This window comes from Gambusia affinis, linkage group LG03 (genome assembly GCF_019740435.1).
Source record: "Gambusia affinis linkage group LG03, SWU_Gaff_1.0, whole genome shotgun sequence".
NCBI classification, from domain to species: Eukaryota; Metazoa; Chordata; class Actinopteri; order Cyprinodontiformes; family Poeciliidae; genus Gambusia; species Gambusia affinis.
In genome coordinates, this window is record NC_057870.1 from 30,061,443 (window position 1) to 30,082,651 (window position 21,209).

The window sequence follows — 21,209 nt, forward strand, 5'->3', positions numbered from 1 at the left end:
AAGGTCTGGTTCGTTTGTGGAGGTGTGAATGCGTTATAAGATCAAAAAAGTGAACCCTTTATGGTGACAGTTTGAAGGGAAAACTGATTGTCAGATTTTCCTGGTGAGCTCGCTACGTTTGTTTCTCCATCTTGCTGCGTTTCAGAACTGCAGCAAATAAAGCAGGTGGAAAAATAACGACAAGCTGCAAAATAAGAATGAACAAAAGACGGGATGACGAAGCTGAACAAAAAGGAGGCCAGCGGCTGCAGAGAAACGGTCCAATTATAAACTTTGTGTTTCTGATCAGTGCGTCCGTCAGCGACGTCTCCAGAAACTGAAGGCAGCTCTTATATTAACACAAATGAACAATAGAAATATTACTGCTTCTGTAAATTCCCCAGGTTTGTTATGCAGATCGATGCTGGAAGTGGAAACAAGTGATCCAATTATTGGATCCCTAAGGAGCAGCAGCACAGCTCAAATAAAACCAACCAAACAATAAATTAGGGGATGTGCAGAGAGACGACTGGGTGCTGAAGGAAGAATAATGTCAGCCGCTCCCAATTTAGTGGTTCCTCCTCCATCTCGGCAATCTGCGGCACAGTGAATCTAAGATCTCAGCAGATCTGCTTGGTCTCACCTGACTGCCTCCAACAGGTAAAAACTCATTTACAGACACGCAGGACAAGACGGGCATCGGCTTAAACGGCTCCAGACGGATCCAGATGTCTGACTGAACTGCAAAACATTATGCTAATGGATGCAAACAACAACAGAACTGGGCTACAGTCAGCCAGCTTTGCATAATTTATATTTTAATTAAGAATATGAGGATTATTAAGATGCATTTATTCCTAAACAAATGATCTGGCTGCTGCTTAACTTCTATTAAAAGTACAAATCTCCAGCAGATTATTTCCTTTGTGTTCCTGTTAAGAGTTGCACTGAGCAGCTTTTTGCTGAACAATACAGATCTCCAGGTGTTGTTTGAGCTCTTAAAATTTTAATTTTTATTTCTAGAGACGATAACACAGAAAAGCTCATTAGCCTGAAAACACATGAACCGTAAAAGACAGGAATGTGCTGCAGGTTTGTACCTCTGACTCTCATCTAGGATGAGAAGATAATGTGACTATGAGCCTTATAGTCACATTAACTTTTATTTTTAAGTTAAAAACTGAATCTAAGATGGAGAAGAAACAGTAAATCAGATTTTGAAAGTATCTGCCCTGCTTTTCTCATCAAGACTCGACAAAAAGATTCAGGCATCACAAATTACTACAGCCAGGACTTTAATACGTTAATTTTGATTAATTAATTACAAAAATGTTAATAACATACAATAAATCCTTTCACTTTTATTTTCAGAACAGAACCTTGTGAATCCAGAGTTTCTGGTACACCCATAAATCTGATGCACAACCTGCATCAGCTGACATGAGTGATGGGCGATAAAGCTGCTTCTCTCGGCCCATAAGGGGTTAATTTATGCTTCTAAAAATGATGATGTATGTGAGGACTGAATTGTGTTTGCAGCAGTGTGAAAAGCGCCAGAGCGCAGAGTGGAAGTGCTATTATCTGATGGTATCTGTTCTCCCAATAAAAGGCTAATAGAGTCTGCAGGTATTGACTTTGGATTGCCAGTTCAGTTTGAATCCTCACCATCAATTTTCATCTCATGGACATTTGCACCCTAAATGCTTGGATATTAAAGTTAAACAGAAACTATGCAGCTCAGGTTTCTGTTAAGATCATGATGTTTACATATTAAAACCAACATTGAATAAATCATTTCTAAAAGCAGTCATTTTTTGGGAATTTGAAGTTTGGGTTGGAAAATCTACAACTTTTAACTTTTGTAGTTCAAAACTTCAACCTGTTGGTTATAAAAGTGGATTTTTGTTTTCAGTATGAAATCTCTAAATTAAACTAAAAGCAGATGCTCTAACATGAAGGCATGCTGCACTGTGTGCACTGGAGGAATCTTAAATTACAGCCAGCTCTTTCACTCATGGAAACAATTTGTTAACTCCAACATGCTTTTAACATCCATCTTAATGAGCAGAAAATGACTACTTCATTAAACAAATGTCTTTTTCACTGATTACAGCCAGGAAAATGTACGACTCTGTAAAAAGACCTCAAACTGCCGGCGCAGCGTCTTAACAGGAAAATATGCAACATTAAACAGTCAATAAGAGGAAAAATGACTGCAGATGAAGTTGAAAGGAGTCTGACAAGAAAAGTAATTTTAAAACCAAAATTAAAACTTCAGATACCAGATTAGATCTAGGTACAAATATGTTTTGTTTTAATAGAAATATTTATTCATATTTTTAACCAAAAAGAGAATAAAACAGCACAATCTTGGGGGGATTTTAAAACTGAAGACAAATTATTTTAGATTTGTTTTCAGATTTTATGTCTCCGCTGCCTGCTGCTCTTTATGACGCCGTTTGTTACGTTTGTTCTCCTCTGAGGCCTTCAAGAACAGGAGGCCGAGTCCCACTTCCCACCAAACTTAGAAAGTTTCATTATAAAAAGGAAATATTTCCTTCATCTTTCCTCTTAGTGTTGTTCCTCTTTGTGTTGTTCTGCCACACCAAAAACCCAACAAGCCTCTTTGGAGGTTTGAGTTTCTGAGAAAACATGAAAAAGCTCAAGAAGAATCAAAACGTGAATGAATTCAGTTCAGCCTAGGAATTAGTTTATTTAATTTACACACGGACTTGAAAAAAATTCTAGATCGGTAACAATGCGCCCAATCAATGAGTGCAGATCTGTTCAGTCTAATTCTACGCTCTGTGCCCTGAGTGATGTCATACTTTATTATTTGTTTTAGATTATATTTAGAATTCCTAATTCCACTTTCTGAACCATCTGAAAGGTTTGTTGGTGTTTTTACTGGTATTTAAGTGTTTAAGTGAGCTGCACTGCTGCAGAGTTATCAAATAAATTTTTATTTCAGTACATTTATGTCTTCAGAAACATTTTAAGCCAGTTCAGCTGTTTCAGTTAATGAAGTTTATTTGCACGGTGGTTCAAGACGCTTCACAGAAAAACTCAAAGTTACAAAGTCAGCATTACATTTTTCCTTCACCAGAATCAAACACATCAAATGTTTTCAATGTTTCATTTAATTCGGTTCAAAAACTCTAAACTCTAACCAGGTGGGATTTTAGTCTGGATTTAAAGGAACTCAGTGTTTCAGCTGTTTTGCAGTTTTCTGGAAGTTTATTGCATATTTGTGGTGAATAGAAACCCAGTAAACCTCAGATATCGGCCTTGGAAGTGAAAAACAGTGGATTGGTTCGCAGCATTTCAAACGTAGGAGGGGGTTTGTTGCGAGCGTGTTTACCTGGTACTGTTTGAGCATGCCGTTGATCAGCAGAGACGACTGCTTCTCCACCCTCTCGATGACGGCGTGCGCCACCCCGTAGTACGACTGGGAGCTGGTCTGCCCAGTGGGGACGCTGTACTCATCATCCACGTCTTGTTTGGCCGTCCTGAACGTGTGCAGAGGAAGAGAACAGCTGAAGCGCTTTTGCTCCCGTCTGACACTTCTTTAACTTCATTATGCCTGCGTTGGACTTGTGTTTTCTCAGAGCTGAAGTGTAATATGTGTGATAATGAAGAACAAATGCAGTACTCGATGACGTTCTTGGCGTCGCTCTCAACCACTTCGTCTCCGTTGGGATCAACTTTCTTCTTCTCCTCCGTTTCTGCCTTGCCCATTTCCTCTTCGTCCTGATAAGGCCAAATTGAAAGCAGATCATTAAAAAAAAAAAAAAAAAAACTCCAAACACATCAAATGCTAAAGCTTGCAGCTACCGCCCCCTGGTGGAGGAACCGGTTCACATACAACCAGCAGGCAGCTGATTCAAAGCAGGGCAGAACATGATTCTGATGAAGGTCACTGACCTCTTCCTCGAACTCTGAGCCGCTTTCCTCGCTGTCTGAACGGGGAGCGACTTCATACCTGGTCAGAACAAAAACAGACAGGAAGTTTCTACCAGCAGGGAAGATTTCAGAAAACAGGCAGAAACAGAAACATCACGAGGAACGGCTGCAGACCGCTTGATTTGGTTTTTCATTTAAAACCAGAACAATCTGCATGGAGGTCAGAGTCTAAGGCTCAGTAGGAGAGATCAACAGGTTCCTACAGACTTACTTTTTTAATGTTTCCAGTAGATTTTATGCCAATATAGACATTTAAATCATTTAAAAGTTTTTTTTTGACATCTCAAACAGAGATGTCAGAGATTCTGTTTCAGAATCTGTAACGGCTCAACATTTCACATCTGGTTTGCATTATTCTACAGAAAATCAGAGATGACATCAGTTTCATATTGAGGTATCAGCTGCTCACCCAAAATGAAAGTAATCAGAGGTGATTCATCGGTTCACCCTAATAAAAACACAAGTAAATAAAAAGCAGATTTGAAAAGTATTTTTTGGACTGGCTTTTAAAGTCGACCAATTTTAAACCAAAAGGAAGAGAAGTTTAGATTCTGGAGGCCACTGAACAGAACGCTTTGTCTCCTCGTTTCTTCACTTTAGCATGGGGAGCCATCAGCAGAACATCAGGGATCCTCCGTGCACATCTGGCTGCAGAAACGTTGTGATACCGCCTGTCTGCCCATGAACTGCTCACCAAGTCAAAAACAGACTCTTAAACTAACCAGAAGCCCGGCAGCAGTAATTTGATTACTTTGAAAAAGCTCTCAGGAGGTTTTGATAAGACTTACCCATAATTCATTGCAATATTCCAATTGTTTTGAAACAAAAGGATGAATAATTATTCCCAGTTCAGGACGTGAGACAATGCAGCTTAACTTGACAATGATTAAAAACAAGAACAAAACAGAGACTCTAGATGGTCCCCAAGAGAGTCTCCTTTATCTTATATGTGCATTTTTGTGGCGCAACAATAAATATTCCAGTTTTATCTTAATTTAATTGAAGAAAATCCACCGTTAAACGGCGTCTCAGAACTTTAACAAACGGTGGAGCTGAGACCTTTTCGTTTGGTTAAAATTATGTGTAAAACTGAATATCATCTGCATAGTCTCCATTTTCAGACAGGTTAAAATCTTCTTCTCCCTATAAATATTTAATGATCTTTTTTTTAGTTTTGAGTGAGCGTGTTTATGAGTTGGTTCTCTGACAGCCAATTTGGTCGATGAGTTGTACAGAAATTCAGATGTGATGTGGAATAAAGGAAGGGATTTTACTGTTAATTTAATTTAATTTGGTGTCTGTCTGATAAATTAATTCTGCTAGAAACCAGTACAGGCATATTTTCAGCTTGACAAGCGCGTAATCAGACTTAAAAGATGACACTCTTCAGTGTGGATGCTATTACTGAGAGAAGTCGGATCAAATTTAGCCATTTTCAGGATCAGTGATGTGTTCCAAGTGAAGTCAGACGGAGCATAAAGAGGTCAAAGAAGCTGTTTAAAAGGAAACTTTCTACAGAAATGCATCTGCTGCTCATTCAGGCCGATAGTTTTGAACAGAGTTAGACTCCAGCAGATCCCAGGAAGGCTGAACGTATCACAGCAAAGCTCCAGTTTATCCTTTCAGCCTCTGCCTGTCAACTACAGTCTGCTAAAAATCACAGACCGCTCTGGACAAGATTAAAGTGAGTCAGAAAAGAAAAAAAACTTTCCATCTCAAATGCATGTTTAAACATTTTTCAGAATCAAGCTCTAGTCTTTTCCAGACAGCATAAGAAACCTATTTATTTTTACAAACTGAAGCCATTGAAATAATTCAGCAGTAGTAGGAGAAACAGTGATCCAGCCCTGGTTTGCTATTCCCATTTATTTCCATATAAATCTGCCTGTCAACATGCTCAGAGCAGATAAAGGGTTCTGCAGCTGATACCGGCTCAGCGTAACAGTATGGCTTCTCACCCAGGGTTCATCTCCAGCCAAGCCTCCAGCTGGCTGGACTTGGGGGCATCGGTCCCCTGCAGAACCTTCCCGGTCTCCGTCTGGATCACTTTGACTGGCAGCTCGCTCATCTGGCTGCTCTCATCCATGGGCTGCAACACAACGAGACGCTTTGAGCTTTTAGCAGAAAAAAGGAAACAAACTCTACGCAGCTTCACAAAACTCTCCGACAGGTTTTTGTCTCTAAAGATGCAAATAATAAAAAGGCAAACAGATTAAGACCAAGCAATTAATCTGTACTGTTTGATAAAACAGACCAAACAGGAAACTGAAACTTTAGATTTCAGCACTAAGTAGAAAATCTATTTCTGCCTTGGAGTTGGATTAAAGTCTCTTAATCCAATCGATGCAATATTCCATGTTTTTCTGAGTTTGCTTTGGTCTCAGCTCTAAACTCACCAGGTTCACCCATATTGAAAAAACCAAAGTTTTAAAGTTTTATTACTGATGAGAGGAAAATAAAGAGTCAACAGTCACTAAAACATTTTTCTCTCTGCTCTGAAGTGAGAGCAGAGCTGCATATTCACTTCTAGAGAGGAAGTACATGACCAACATTTCAGAAAAAAGAAACAAAAGGTGGAAAAACACCAACATTCAAATACAGTGACTAACCTCGCCATCCGGTCCAATGGCGCTGGTACCTTCACCGTCTCCCTCCACCTTCTGGAAATGAAAAGAAAAACTGCTTTATTAATGATCTTCACCCCCTTCAAAATAAGAGCATGAATGTCACTGCTTAGCTGCTTGAAGAAGTTTTAACAGTTTATATCCAAAACTTCAACATAGACGTCAAACTGAGTTCATAAAACAAATCAAAAAATTCCCCTTTCAAATTTATCCAGAATAAATTTAGAGGAAGCTAACTGTGCTAAATATTTTAAAAGTTAGGAGGAAGTGCTAACTGATAAAGGAGCTCTGCTATGAGTGGAAGTTTGTCCACCACTGCTCAAAACGAACAGGATTAATGATACACATTTAATTTATGTTTTACATAAACAACATTACGGTAACGACAAAAAAATTAATCAAGAGTAAATAGTTTTGGTGCCTTTGGCTGCATGTTTCCACCTTCTCCTTTCTTTGCCCATTTTCTGTCTGTAAATACAGGCTACCAGTGTTACAGAAATATTATAGAAACATTTTCTAAAAAAGAATATATATTTTTGGTTCTGGGATTGAGAGCCTTTGCCAGGAGAAAAGAACAAACCCAGAACTTCTTCCCACCTTCTTTTTCGTCTTCCTTCTCTTCTTCTCCTTGGCAGCCTGAGCGGCTTTGTGTTCGTACACCAGAGTGGTGAGGTTGGCCACGTATTCATCCGTCTGCTGCAGCAGGTAGGCCAGACGCTTGTCCTTCTTCTGGTCAATGAGTTTTCGATAGCCTTCCTCATCCTCTTCCTGGACAGACGGTGACAGGAGGGTAATTAGTTCACCTTCAGACTCCTAATGCAGCCCTCAAGTTCAAAACGGACACAACGTCCTAATCTCTAAAACTACTACAAACAACAGCTAGGAGACAAATCCTAAACCTTGTCAATGGATTCAGTTTATGGATGTTCTAAACCCTTTTATTAGTAATAGTAATTTCCCCCTTTTGCAGTAACAAATAAATAATTCAGTTCCTTTTTTTAAAGAAACCATTTCCTTACTTAAAATACAAAGAACACGCTCAGTGAGAAATAAAACATTTCATATTGAATTTTAAAAATTAAAAAGGAAGATTAAAATGAGGCACTGCCTTTCAAACAACTAAATATATATATATATTTTAGATAATCTATTTTTTATTATTTTTTTGCACATTATTACTCTTCTAGACCACCAAGCAACAAAATGGAGCCAGAAGATATTAAGCTAAATTATATTCCAAAGCCTAGAGAGAGCAAAGTCAGGTTTGGAAGTCATTTTAAGTGATAAAAGTTTAAAATAATATTTCCCAGAGTGAGCGCTCTCTTTTCGGCGGTGCGTCTTCCTCCATAGCTGCTAACAGCACTTAGCATTTGTCACCAGCTCACTGGTGGAAGTCAGATCGTTGTGCAACAGAAATAATCGTCCGGCTGAAACACAGCGCACTGAACAGCAAGACATAATTTAACAAAACCTCGAGGCAAATAATTTGCTTTTGTCCTTTAGTGGCTGATGTAGCCACAGACTTACCAGCAGCTTCTTCATCCTCTCCTTCTCCAGCCGCTCCGTCTCCTTTTTCTGCTCCCGTTCGGTGTTTGTGTGCCAGTTGGCGACGGCTCGGGTGAGTTTCTGGATTTTCCCGGACACCGAGCGGTGGTATTCCTTAAAGTCCTTGGCATGTTGGAGAATACTGTTGAGATATTCCTGCAAACCAAGCAACAATGATTCAGGTTTAAAAATCTTCAGGATTTTTACCGTTTCACACTAAAAGCTACACATTGACCCTCTGCTCAGAGGCTCACCTGGTGTTTCTGTCGCCGCTTCTTCTCCTGCTCCAGTTTCTGCTGCTTCTCCAGCTTCTCCGTCATGCGCGCCTCCCTGAGCGTCTGCCGCTTGCTGCGCCTGTACGCCTTCGAGTTGAGGGCCGTCTCCAGGGTCGTGTCGCGCCTCATACACGCCACCACATCCTGCCTCAGCTGGACGTTACGTCCGATTACATAAAAAAGAAGAAAAAAAGTTTCCATCGATGCTTTTTTTATGCACATTATTAAGTATCACATTCAAAAGGGCTTAAAATTTGAAATAAGTGATTTCATTTCCCAAAATGTTGAGGCTCTGAGTTCTTAGTAAGTTCTGACGTAGCGAACTTTTCCATCCACTGGTGGGTCTGAGCCTCACCAGAAGCAGAAAACTGAAGAGTTCAAACTCCAAACGGACTCTTCATCTTCCTGAGATTTGTGGTTTATGCTAGTTAGCAACCTGTACTTCCTGTTTATTACAGACATGTGTAATAATGCTGAGCATGCTAAAGGTGGTGTTAACTTTTAACAACCACTAGTTATTTAACATTTTTATAATACTAACCACATTTCTATAAATGTTTGAGCTCCTAATGGTCATTTTCTTTTTTACGACGTTTGAAAAGTTTGTTCATAATTTGTGTGACAATTGAATGAAAACATAGCTGTAGCATAAAAATACATTTTTTATTAGTAAAAAGAAATTAAATGGAAAGAAGTATTTCATAGAGAAGAAAGTTACAAAAATATTTCAAAAATATTTTTGCTTTGTTTTCTGACATTTGTCAAATATAGATAATTTTTGAAAATCCAACTAACCTACAATGGAGAAGTTTAGTCTGATTTAACTTCAGATAGTGAAAAAAAAATGTGACTTTTTATTCAGTGAAAGTGAAAATCTGGTTTCAACAGTACAAACACGAGTCACATAAGATCTTCTTCTTTTGGAGAAGATCTAAAAAATGACTCGACTTTATGCTTTTTTAATCGCTTGTTTACATGACAGGAAGAAAAAGTGACAACAGATGTTAAAGTAAAGAGGGGAACTGTTTCAGTCATGGCTAAACAATCTAGATAGCACTGTAGCAAATGTCTTTCTTGTTCATTTTATGTCCTGGTTTGCAGTAAAAAACTGTTACAAAAAACTCACCTGTAAGTGAAATGTATCATTTTTGAATAAAATAAAAGTTCAATAAAGCCAAAAAGAATAAAACAAGTCAGTCTTTAGTGGCAGTCCTGAAGAAAATCTGATTAATTTTCCTGCAAAAGTTGCTGTTAATTATTTTTGTTGTTTTTAGAAAACTAAGACTTGCTGGATTAAAGTTCCTGTTCTGAACTGGAGGCCGAAACATTTTCATTTAGGTCCAGTTCTCCTACCTGCCGCTGGAAGTTGAGCAGCCGCAGCGCCTTGAGCTCCACCGTCGCTTTAGTTCGGAGGTCCGGAGGCAAAGAGCCGGGCAGACTCTCCAGTTCCTGGATCCGATGAGCGATCCGGGCCTGCAGTCTAACAGAGACCATCACGCCGTTACAAAAAGACACAGAATGCACCTTTATAGGTTTTAGAAAACAGAAATCACTGCAAGAAACACATTTTCAATTTACGATTATTGCATTCGCTGTCCAACCATAAGAAGGAACAACGGCAGAATGGAGACATTAATCACAGATTGTTAGGGAGTAACCAAAACTAAAGAGAATCAAAAAAAACTAAATTCAGTCTGGAAACAGTCAACAAAAACTGCAACATCTCCAGTTTACGTACCATCGTCACAAACTGAGGCCAGGTGTGTTACAGACCTGTTACAGATGCCAAAATTAGATTAATTTCTCCCATGTTTGTTAAATTCATCATAGCTAAATAGCAAATGAACTAAATTTATAGAACATTTATCCAAATTGAGACTAAACAGGACCTCCACCAGACCCTTCGGTTTCTATCAGATTGAAGGAGACACAGTTTGGTAGATCATTTTTTTATGATTAATTTTCAATGATTTCAGTTCAAGCTCCAGAGAATTTCATTCCTCTGATAAACAGCTACATCTCATAGAAATGAACTTTAATATGTTTTAATGAAATCTAACAGTGTGGGACGACAGAAGCCTTGTTCCAGATCTCATCTTCATTTTCAGTTTTCACATTTTAGACTAGGAAAAATAAAAACTGTGACACTTTATATTTTTGTTTCAAAGAAAAGTAAGAATAGTGAAGTTGTGGCTCTGGTCCAAACTCTACCTGAACTCTCTCTCCTGCAGGATTCCCACCGGGTCCAAACCCTGGGGCTTCTGGACCGGTGTGATCCGGTTCTGTTTCTGCTGCATTTGGAGCATGGGGGACACCTGCTGCCCTGGAGGGTGAACGGCCCCTGAGCTCCCCGGGACGGGGCCCGGGGCCCCTACAGGCGCCTGGGGGGGAGCGGGAGACGGACGGCCACTGGGGACCGGGGTGAGGTGCTTCTGTGCTTGATTGTCATTAGATTGACCTGGAAAAATAAAATAAGACTTTTAAAGATCTCACCCTTCGCTAATCTTTAGTGTGTACATGATGTGAAGGAGCTTTTCGGTTTCATATTATACCGACATGACAAAAGTGACAACTTTAACAAATATTTGAAAAACATGTTGCTTGTAAAAGTTACAAGCTGCTGAGGCTGGAACAGAAACTGACACAGGAGTCGGTTTCTGTTCCAGGTCAGAGAGGAACAGCCTGAGGACTCACCGTCAGCCCAAGGCTTGGCTCCGGTGCTTTGATTGTGTCCTTGCAGGGCTGGTGTTGGGCAGGGGCTGGATTGGGGGCCGCTCATGGGAGCCATCGACATACCTTTCAGACAAAACCAGTTAGATCCAACAGACAACCGGACAAGTTTTCTGAAAATGACAAGGTGGGCTGAAGAAAGCAGCAACAACCAGGAGATGCTTTCTGACTTCAAATAAACGCTGGAGATGTAAAAATACCACAACAGCTGTAAGCTGTAGCCATATGTATAAAAACTTACTTTATTTTTTATTATTGAATGCATTTGTGTCATTTATAAAGTGGGAAACAGATAAAAGAGCTGCATTATTAGAAAAATTAATTATTGTTGAAATTAAATCATGTTTTCATATCTTCAGGTAATAAAAAGGTCTATGCCTGTTGCAACAAATAATCTCATGATAAATTAAAACAACTCAATAGATTTATTGTTTTTCTCTTTTCTCTCTTTCTACCAAAAATTGGTTGATAAAAGTTTTCAGTTTGGTGTTTTAGTTTCAACTAAGAAACTTCATAATTCATTTTATTTGTTGTTTCGGTTTATTTATTTTTGCATAAATATTTTTTTAAAATGTTGCAAAAACATTTTGCCAAGTAAAATACATTAAAGACCTGCTGTTGTTGTATCAACCTTGTGTCGGGTCTTCTGGTTCTGGTTCTGCTCTGCATCCAGAACCAGAACCAAACATGGAGAAGCAGCATTCAGCTTCTATGCACCACAAATATGAACAAACTTCCAGAAAACTGCAGAACAGCTGAAACACCGAGTTCCAGGCTAAGAAGCCAGCTGGTCGAGTTGCTTTTGAACAATAATTAATGAAACACTCACCACCATTCTGATGTGTAAAGTTGGCACCAATTTATCTGTCGGCCAATTTATCAGCGACGATTTTCTTAATTTTGGGTGATTGGCTGATATTAACATGTCAAGCCATGTTTTCCTCGGCAAAGGTCTAAAACTCAGCTGCTCTCTCTTCTGCTCTGCAGTGAGAGGTTTGACTGACAGACGGCCCACCAGGTAAGGTCTGCATGCTTGCAGTTTAACGACAGTCACTTCACTGTCGCCAACTCAGCAACTTTCTTGTTAGACTTTGCTACTTTTCAGACAAAATAAATGGTATCAGCCAAAATCAGAATCAGCAGATTAGGTTTGGTAATCGGCGATCGGCCAGAAAACTGAAATTGGTGCATCGTTACACTTAACAAAATGTCATGTTTACTGGTTGACTGTGTTCTGTGGCTTTGTATTTTTATGATGTAAAGCACTTTGAACTGCCCTGTTGATGAAATGTGCTACAAATAAACATGATTGATCGACTGAAAAAGGGAAACCCGTCATTAAATCCTGTCTGGTTGCTCTTCCTACCTGAAGGCCTGTATGGGCTAGCACCAGATGCTTGCTGCTGCTGCTGCTGCTGCTGCGGCTGCGGCTGCTGCTGCGGCTGCTGTGGTTGTTGTGGCTGCTGCTGCTGCGGCGGCAGTGGCGCCTGCTGCTGCTGTTGCATCGTGGGTAGGCTCCTTTTGCCTTGAACAGCCAGCTGGAGGTTCTCGGGCAGCGGCTGCCCGCGGGCCAGGATCTTATAGGCCAGGATCTGCGCCCTGAGCTGCTGCAGCTGGACGGGGCTGAAGGAGGAGGGGCCGCGCCCCGGCTGGCCCATCCCCGACATGCTGGCCATGCCTCCCTGAGGGTCCATGGACATCATGGGGCCGGGCTGAGATGGAGGCATGTGGGGCGGGGTCGGCCCGCCTCCACCTCCAGACATGGGGCTGGAGGCATGCTCATGGATTCCCATTGGGGATGGATGTGGAGACATGTATCCTAACCCCACAAAACCCCACAAAAAGTTTCATGTTTCAGAAAATTCACAATCATCAGCATGAAATTTGTATTTTACTTTTTTTTTGTGACAGACCAACAGAGATCTGCAAGATGTTCAGATATTTTGTTAGATATATAAATGTATTATTTATTTCTGTTCACTGCAAAAACACAAAATCTTACCAAGTGTTTTTATCCAATTTCTAGTGCAAATATCTCATAACACTTGAGTAAGACAAAACTAACTTTTGAGCAAGAAACAGAAACTTGTTTTAAGTCATTAATTTCACAGGATTGATTTTAAAAAGTCCTAATTCCACCGTCAGATTATTTCACTATTAACATGACCTCTAATAAAAGATGATGAACACAAATGCTAGCCGCTCTTTTAAAAACATTTATCATGTAGCTTCCATTAACATATAACTCCTGTTGGTTTCTCCCATAAAACATTAAAATACATTGCAGACTGTGGTTGTTTTATTTCAAGAGGAGTAAAGACTAGTATTTATTTCTTAATAATAATAATAATAATAATAATAATAATAATAATAATAATAATAATAATAATAATAATCTTTGCTTTCTCGGTTTTGGGTTATTAGTTGTCATTTCTTCTATATAATTAACAGATTTTATCACTGATAACTGGATGATGGCATCAAAAATAAAGCTGAACTTTGAATATTTATTTGAATTTTACAGCCAGAGCTTCACCTTGGCTGTGCTGGTCCATGGGGCTCTGAGGAGGCCCCATGCCGCTGTGCAGGGATCGCATGCCGACACCTTTCATGTGACTGAAATGCATCGCCTCGGCCATCGTCTTGTCATTCATGGCCGCCTCCATGGGCTGAAACAAGACAGAGAAACAGGAGACTTGGTCATGCTGCTCTTGTTTTAAAACGCTGGTCTGCTGGATAAATCTGACTGTTAGTAAATATATTAACAAGTTTTTTATAGCTTTTGTTTTATCTTTTTTGATTGGGGTTGATTTTATTTATTTTTTTACAATTAATCTCTCTGCTTTTGCAGCTCGTAGGTCTTTTGCTCTTTCTTTTTATTGCTTTTAACATTTATTATGATTTGTAACCATAGCAGCAAAGTATCACTTTTACTCCCTTCAGCAGCTAATTAGTTTCTTTAAGGTTCACATAATATCTGAACTACAACCCCAAATCCCACAGGAGTTGAAAAGGGAGCTTCATGAATGCAGAGCAGAGAGAGAAGCAGAAACAACTGTCTTCAGTCAGAAGCATTTCCAGATTTGTTGCCATACTGACTGCTACCGGAGAACCTTCCTGTAGCAACTTACAGCATCAACTTCTACGACGACTCTTTTAAAGATACTTGGCTGTCATGAATTACAACATTTGATTTCCTTTTGGGATGAATAAAATATTTTTGAATAGAAGTGAGGACAATCACTTGATAAAAATCGAATTTAGCAGAAAATTTAACTTCATTCCACTTACAAAAAAATGAATTGCATGCAGATAGTTTGAATTGCTTCAGATGTTTAGTCAGTGCATCAACAAAGAACTGTTAAACTCTCAGTGAGGCAGTGGAAGTGGCAGCCGACCTTATGCATAGGATACATGTTGTCCTGAGAGTAATCGCCTTGTCCCTGGGCCTGCATGCCGTGCGGTGTGTTGGGTGTCCCTGGTCCAGGACTGGGGCCCATCATGCTGTGAACAGAACCTGGTGAAGGGTCGGGTCCGGGGCTGGGGCCCAAGATGGGCCCTGGGGACAGGCCTGCCCCTGGTGAGGGGCCAGGATGGGACATGCCACCTGACGTGTCTGACGGCGTGGACATCTACCGGACTGAGAGGACACCAGTCAGCTGAGGGGGAATAAACAACAAGTATTGGATTTTAAACCAGGTAAACAACAAGCAGAAACAAAAAAGGAAAACATTTTATATGTACTATTTAATTTTTTGTCAACCAGATAATAAAATCATAAAATCTAACATCATTCCAACTCTGTTTTCAATCAAATCAGAAAACACTTTAAAAACATATCTTTAGATATTCAAATTTCAAATATTGTGATAGAACTGGGGAAAAGTCTTCTAATGGCAGTATTACTAATCTTCCAAATACTGGAAGTGTGTAATGTTTATTGCTGTCTTTTCCTGATAAAAAGTTATTGTTTTAAATATGCTGTCAATACTAAAAACAGATTTTTCGGTACAGTGTAAAAATGACATCCTCGGTGAAGGGAGTTCGTCCAGGTTAACAATAGCAACATACATAACAGACGCATAGTTCAATGTTCTATCGATTAAAAGACTGAAATGCACACTGCCGCTGATAAACCCCTGTATTTAAATAACAAAATATAAAGGTTAAAGTTAAACATACAACGGGATCTCTGAGACATTCCTGTACAATTGTATGACCGTTAGCTAGTGAACTATCAACATGAAGAAGCGACTCTGATTGGATCATCATGGCTTCCCTAAAAAACTGGTGGCCATCATGTGCAGACAAAAATCAAACTTAAGATGAAAGTCGGGCTTTTGTCAGCGTCGTGCCAGCACCTTTAGAGACGTAATGCAAGTTAAATACGACGCTCAGAAAGACGGAGCGTCGCAGAGCAAATAATTGAGCCGATTTTAAAGGTGTTTGCTTGGCTCGAGCGAGAACGTAGCTAGCAGCTAGCTAGCTTAGCCTGCTAGCTGTCGTTTCGCACTGCTACCCTGTGATGTGTTCCGTGTCACAAAGTTTGGACAGATGAACACCGCGCAGAGTTATAAGAAAAGCGTAAAGATTAGGAAAAAATAGCGACGTGAATTATTTTACCTTTCAGTTGTAGTAAAACCGCACACTGTTAGAAGGGATTACTGTAACGTTTCTTCAGAAATATGACGGGTGTCTAGAAGTTAACTCCCCCCTCGGTGTTGTTTTGCTGTCATATTCAGTTTGCTCTCGTCTCGCCTTGCCGACACTGATTTGTCAATGTCACCGGAAGTTCCGCCTCCCGACGTTGATGATTGGGTGAATATCAGTCAGTCTTTTTGTTTTGTTTATATGGGCGTGTGCATTCTCTATTGCCAATTATTATCGGGAGTTAGAGCTCTTTTCTGAAACCTGGATCTACTTTTTCTGTTTACACTCATTTGGGTTATAGAAAGGTACTAAGATTTTTTTTTTCAGTATTTATATTCAACACGTGGAACTCTTATGCAGACTCATTACACAATAACTATGTATTGTGTATTCAAGTTCATCTGTTGTCTGTCACATCCTTTATGCAAGTGGTGGTATAAACCCTGTCCATCACAGGGCAATTCAATGTTTATTTTATTGCTAGTTTTGATAATTAGCTGTATTTATTAAAGTAAGAAATAATCCAAAATTGACCCAACTAAAGTTTCATTGATTGATAAGAATTATGTTATGGCCCTTTTAATCTCGTAGAAAACTACTGACTACAGTTGTTCAGTCAACAGTTATCCTAAGGTGTCCACAACATGTCTTGATGCTCAGTTCTAGCAGTTTTTATTTTTGTTTTTATTTTTTCTGAAATCTATTTTTTTTTTTTTTTTTTGCATAGTTGTTCACACTACTAATTCAATCCGACTGCTTCTGAATTAGTTCCATATGGATGGCACAGGTTGGATGTTTCTGGGTGTGAAAAGATCAGAACTGGTTCAAAAAGTCAGATATTGGTTTTATATGAAAAGGGCTGCAGTGCTGCTCTCTTCATGCTTTCTTCTACTAACAAACTTCATGGAGATGCTAATTTAATTTCCCAGCATAACTTGACACCAGCTCATACTTCTAAACACTAACATATTGTTTTGTAGGTATTTCTGGATTAAAAATCTTAAATTTCAAGTTTTATTGGTGTTAAGAAATGTAATTAGATGAAATTTGTGTTTTCATTGCCACAATTGTGAAATATTGTTTGTCGTCAAAGGTGAATTTTTGTTAGTGAATGTATTTTAGGTTAAATGTTGTGGCATGTTTTAGTTTCTGTAGGCAGTTCGTTAAATGAATACTAGATGGCAGCACTGATCCACAGTTGTCGTAAAAAATGGGTTTTGTAAGGCCCTGGAGTTTAATACCAAGTCTTTATGAATAACACGCACCTGAGCTCAAAACAAACAAGAGTTGAGTCTGAAACTATGTAGCTGGTATTTAAATATCAGTAAGTCTGACTATAGCATTGTGGAGTTCCAGAGGCTCGGCATGCAAATGAAACACAAGTTTAGCAAAGCTTTATTTGCATCATTTTGACATCAGAAACTGTGTTTTGATTTCATGATGAAAAGATAAAGCTGTTTTCACTGGATATTTCTTTGTTAAACCTCAACAGTCGTATTATTATTATCCTGTTCTTTCCCTGCAGCTCAATATTTGTTTGTATTTGACATCGAGTGTACCTCATTCAAATAAATAAAATAATGTTGGTCAGCTTAAATAAATGTGTATTCAAAATATGTCTCATCATTCACTCTGAGAAATACCTTTTGTATAAACATGAGCTGTCAAAGGTTACCTTTATTTAAAGGGAAAGAAGATGCATTTGCAGCAATCGGAAATGTTTAAATGTTTTTTTTTTATTCAGTCAGAAGGATTTGCAATGCGTCATTTATTATTGAAAATAATAGTTTGGTATGTGTGCGTTGTGGATGAGCAGTGACTCTGGGATGACCTGGGAAGACGCTCAAAAGCTTCACCAACCTCATTTGATTAAACTCACAGGTCAATGACCAACGCTCATTTGAACTTTGATCTTTACTTCCCCTCCTCAACAATTCTCTTCTTTCTAATGTATCTACAGAAAGGATGCACAGAGGGTTCTCAAATGTAAATTGTTCCCAAAGTAAACAAATCAAATCAACTTTGCGGTTGCAGCCGCCAGCGTCTTTAGAGTCACAGAGCCAGGAAAGGGTTTGGCCGCAGTCATTTGTCAGTGAAAGGACTAGTGGTTGTGGCTTCCATTCACCTTGAAACCTGCCATAAAAAGTCTCCGGGAAGTCAATGGCATGACATTTTATTCAAAGGGAACCGGCCTTTTTTAATGGATGGGTGGAACAATGGAATATTCAGGTACAAAGACGGTGCATTCTTCTTCTAAAATCCTGTTTTATTTGTGCGAAACCTGAACAAACCAACCAAAAAATTGTGTTTTTTATTAAGTGACTGCATTTTAGGTTTAGACTATTTAACCATTAAAAATATTCAATGCAAATTATACTTTTGGCAAAATGCATACAAAACTTTTTTCATTTTTATTGCAGCACATTGGGATGTGGTTTGTTGATTTCCAGCTGATTGCTTAGTTGTGTCGAATCAAAATACATTTTTAAATATATGTCAAGTATATTCAAATGTATTCAGCAGTGTTTCATAAATATTTCAATATGTTACTTTATCTACTTTGTGAAGGAGAAAATTTGTGTCTGATTTTGTACAACAATAACTGACAGATTTTAGCATAAAGGTTTTTAAATAACATTGATCCTTCTTCATAACAATCTTATTATTTTTGACCTTTCAGTACATTTACATATTTATACATTCTTAAGTATTTTAGGGGTGTACTTAAATCACCTTAAATATACATATATTGTGTTTATTTAGAAAACCTCCTTTACTACTTATGTAGAGGAAAGAATAATAAAAGTTACTTGTTTTCTAGAAGAATGAATGTGAACTACATTTGTGGTAGCTATATTTGATATAATCACTAATAAAATCCTGTTTGTCTCTCATCAGACAAAACTAAAACATCTGATACTGTAAAATAAAGAATTACATATTTGTTTGGTAATTTAAAACAAATCTGTTATTCCTGATTTAAATTATTAGAAAGAACAACAAAATTAAATTATACTAGATTCTGTGTTAATGAAGTTATGAAATAATTTAATCTTTTTTGATTATCCCCTTTCAAACATGTTGTGCCTCTGACAGACAGCTACAGAAACACAGACATCGATGCCGCTCCGCTCCGCGCAGTAATCTGCAGGTGTGTGCAAACAAAAGGTGTGCTATAATTAGTTTTACATGTGCCACATTTGGCAGCATGCTGTTTGCTTTTCTCCTGTGTCACCTGAGCGTCCCATTTGAATAACCAATGCTCACATTGCGGTGTAGTTATTATTTTTCCCAGAGTTTGATGATGAAGTGACTGTTTAAACAGCAGAGACAGGCAGCATGCTGCTCATGTGCTTGTTCAACATACGACAGTTCACACTGTTTGAGTCTGTTTCACAATCCTTAAAACATTTAGTGTGGAATTTATGACTGATATTAGCAAGAATTATTATAAGCTGACTTAATCTCCAGTTTTTTTGTCATTTTGCCTTGAGGAATGTTTGATTATTTAGTTTTAGATCCTGCAGCCAAAAGGATGTTGGTTAAAACCAAACACAGTTTACCAATGGTGGATTTGAAATGTGATATTTTCTACAGCGCAGCTGAATATCTAAATAACTTCATTTTAGTGTATTCTCAGAAAGGCCTGTCACAATAACACATTTTACTGGACGATCAATTGTCCCAGAAGTTATTGTGATAAACGACAATATTGTTCTTTTGAGACCATTTTCAAGTAATATAGAGGTAATGACATAATAATGATGCAAGAATAAATCCTCAAAGATCAATAAACTTTAAATTCTGATGAACATTTACCACTGGAACTGGAAGACATTTTAAATATTCAAAACAACAGAAACAACAAAATTATATTTTAAAATTGTCCTTCAAAAAATGGACTACTTGAGACCAAAACACCAAACTGAAGACTTTTGTCATCAATTTTATGACAGAAAGAAAGAAAAGTAAAAAATAAACTTTTTTAGTTTGATTAAACTTATCATGCTTTGAGTTAATTGATTTATTGCTTACTGTGACAGAAATACACTCTGCCATATTTGGGTTTAAAAGAAGAAGTTTGGCCTGTATCAGCACTCATTAGACTATTATTCTCCAAAATTTCACAAATATAAAAAAATAGTGAAATCATCTTACCAAACTGTCAGTTTGAGAAAAAGATCAAACAAACAGCGTCTGGAATGTTACAGTGTTGGCATCCTAATCAAAAGATTTCATAATCAAATGGCAACTTTTCAATATAAATTTTATGATATTTTAAATATTTATCAATTTGAACTAAAATCCAAAAACTAAAAACTAAGAGCTAAATTGATGACTTTGGTATCTAAAAATTTTCATATTCTGTTTCCTAACTTAACAGTAGCTTTAATTTTGAGTCAACGTTTGAAATGTCAACACTGCAAAAACACAAAATCTTACCAAGGATTTGTGGTTTAGTGAATATATATTAGAACCTAAAAGTAACATAACAGCATGAAATAGGAGATTGTTTTAAATAAATAAATACTTAATATTGTTGAAAAGCAATATTAGTTCTAGTTCCACTGACAGATTATTTCACTTTAACATGGGGAATTTGTCTTGTTATAAAAAGTGAATTTATCTGCCAAAGGAACCGGCATTTTCTCAACAATATTAAGGACTTATTTTATTAAAATAAGCTTCTATATCTTGCTGTGAGTCAATTTTGTTGTTTTATTTTTGATTGGACTAGAAACAAGAGTAAAAGTTCTTGGTAAGATTTGGTGATGGTAATGACACAGTGGTTTTCCTTGCAGCATCAGATTTTTGAATTGTCATGATGAAGATGATTTTACTGCTGAAGGTTCGGCTCTTTTTGAACCATGAAAGAAAGTGATCAGTCAGAAAGTCCAGATACTTGCTGAGGTCATTTTCACACCTTCAGGGACTCTGAACTCTGGCCATCTCTCTCTCTCCCCATGATTTCGGCCCACAGCATGACTCCACCACCTCCTTGTGACGTCACAGCCGTGTTGGGACGTGGTGACCATCCACCACCGATCCACTACTGCGTCCATCTGGACCATCCAGGGTTGCACAGCAGTCATCAGTGAACAGTCTGTTAGAAAATGAATCTTCATGTCCGGCTGGACCCACTGGGACCGGTTCTGCTTGTGAGTTCTGGTTGGGGGCCCAGTAGTAGGTTCATGGACCACAAGCCTCTGGAGGATCCTCCACCATGAGGTTCCAGAGGCTCCAGCAGCTTCAAATAACTGTTTGCTGCTTTATAAAGGCATTTTAACAGTTGCTCTCTTAATCCGATGAATTTGTCTAACAGAAACTTTCCTCATTTTGTCTTCATCTGTACAAACCATCTTTGTTCTTTAATCAGCCACAAATCTCTTCACAGTACGATAACGCTTCAGTTTTTATTAAATATCCAATGTTTTCATACCTT

At 38.3% G+C, this 21,209-nt stretch overlaps 1 protein-coding gene across 1 annotated transcript in view; it reads right to left on the minus strand.

Moving 5' to 3' along the window:
* The window catches only part of smarca2 (SWI/SNF related, matrix associated, actin dependent regulator of chromatin, subfamily a, member 2), a 37,759-nt gene extending 21,868 nt beyond the window's left edge, over nt 1-15,891 (minus strand). Inside the window, exons 1-15 of the mRNA XM_044112073.1 lie at nt 15,740-15,891; nt 14,515-14,775; nt 13,653-13,785; nt 12,483-12,935; nt 11,081-11,182; nt 10,598-10,844; nt 9,740-9,866; nt 8,366-8,539; nt 8,094-8,267; nt 7,164-7,334; nt 6,552-6,602; nt 5,901-6,031; nt 3,904-3,961; nt 3,632-3,729; nt 3,341-3,488 (exon numbers count right to left, since the gene is read on the minus strand). Of these exons, the coding sequence (XP_043968008.1) occupies nt 3,341-3,488; nt 3,632-3,729; nt 3,904-3,961; nt 5,901-6,031; nt 6,552-6,602; nt 7,164-7,334; nt 8,094-8,267; nt 8,366-8,539; nt 9,740-9,866; nt 10,598-10,844; nt 11,081-11,182; nt 12,483-12,935; nt 13,653-13,785; nt 14,515-14,748 (2,301 nt within the window). The 5' untranslated portion in view covers nt 14,749-14,775; nt 15,740-15,891. The remainder of the gene's footprint in view (nt 1-3,340; nt 3,489-3,631; nt 3,730-3,903; nt 3,962-5,900; nt 6,032-6,551; nt 6,603-7,163; nt 7,335-8,093; nt 8,268-8,365; nt 8,540-9,739; nt 9,867-10,597; nt 10,845-11,080; nt 11,183-12,482; nt 12,936-13,652; nt 13,786-14,514; nt 14,776-15,739) is intronic.
* Between the last annotated feature and the right edge of the window lie 5,318 nt (nt 15,892-21,209).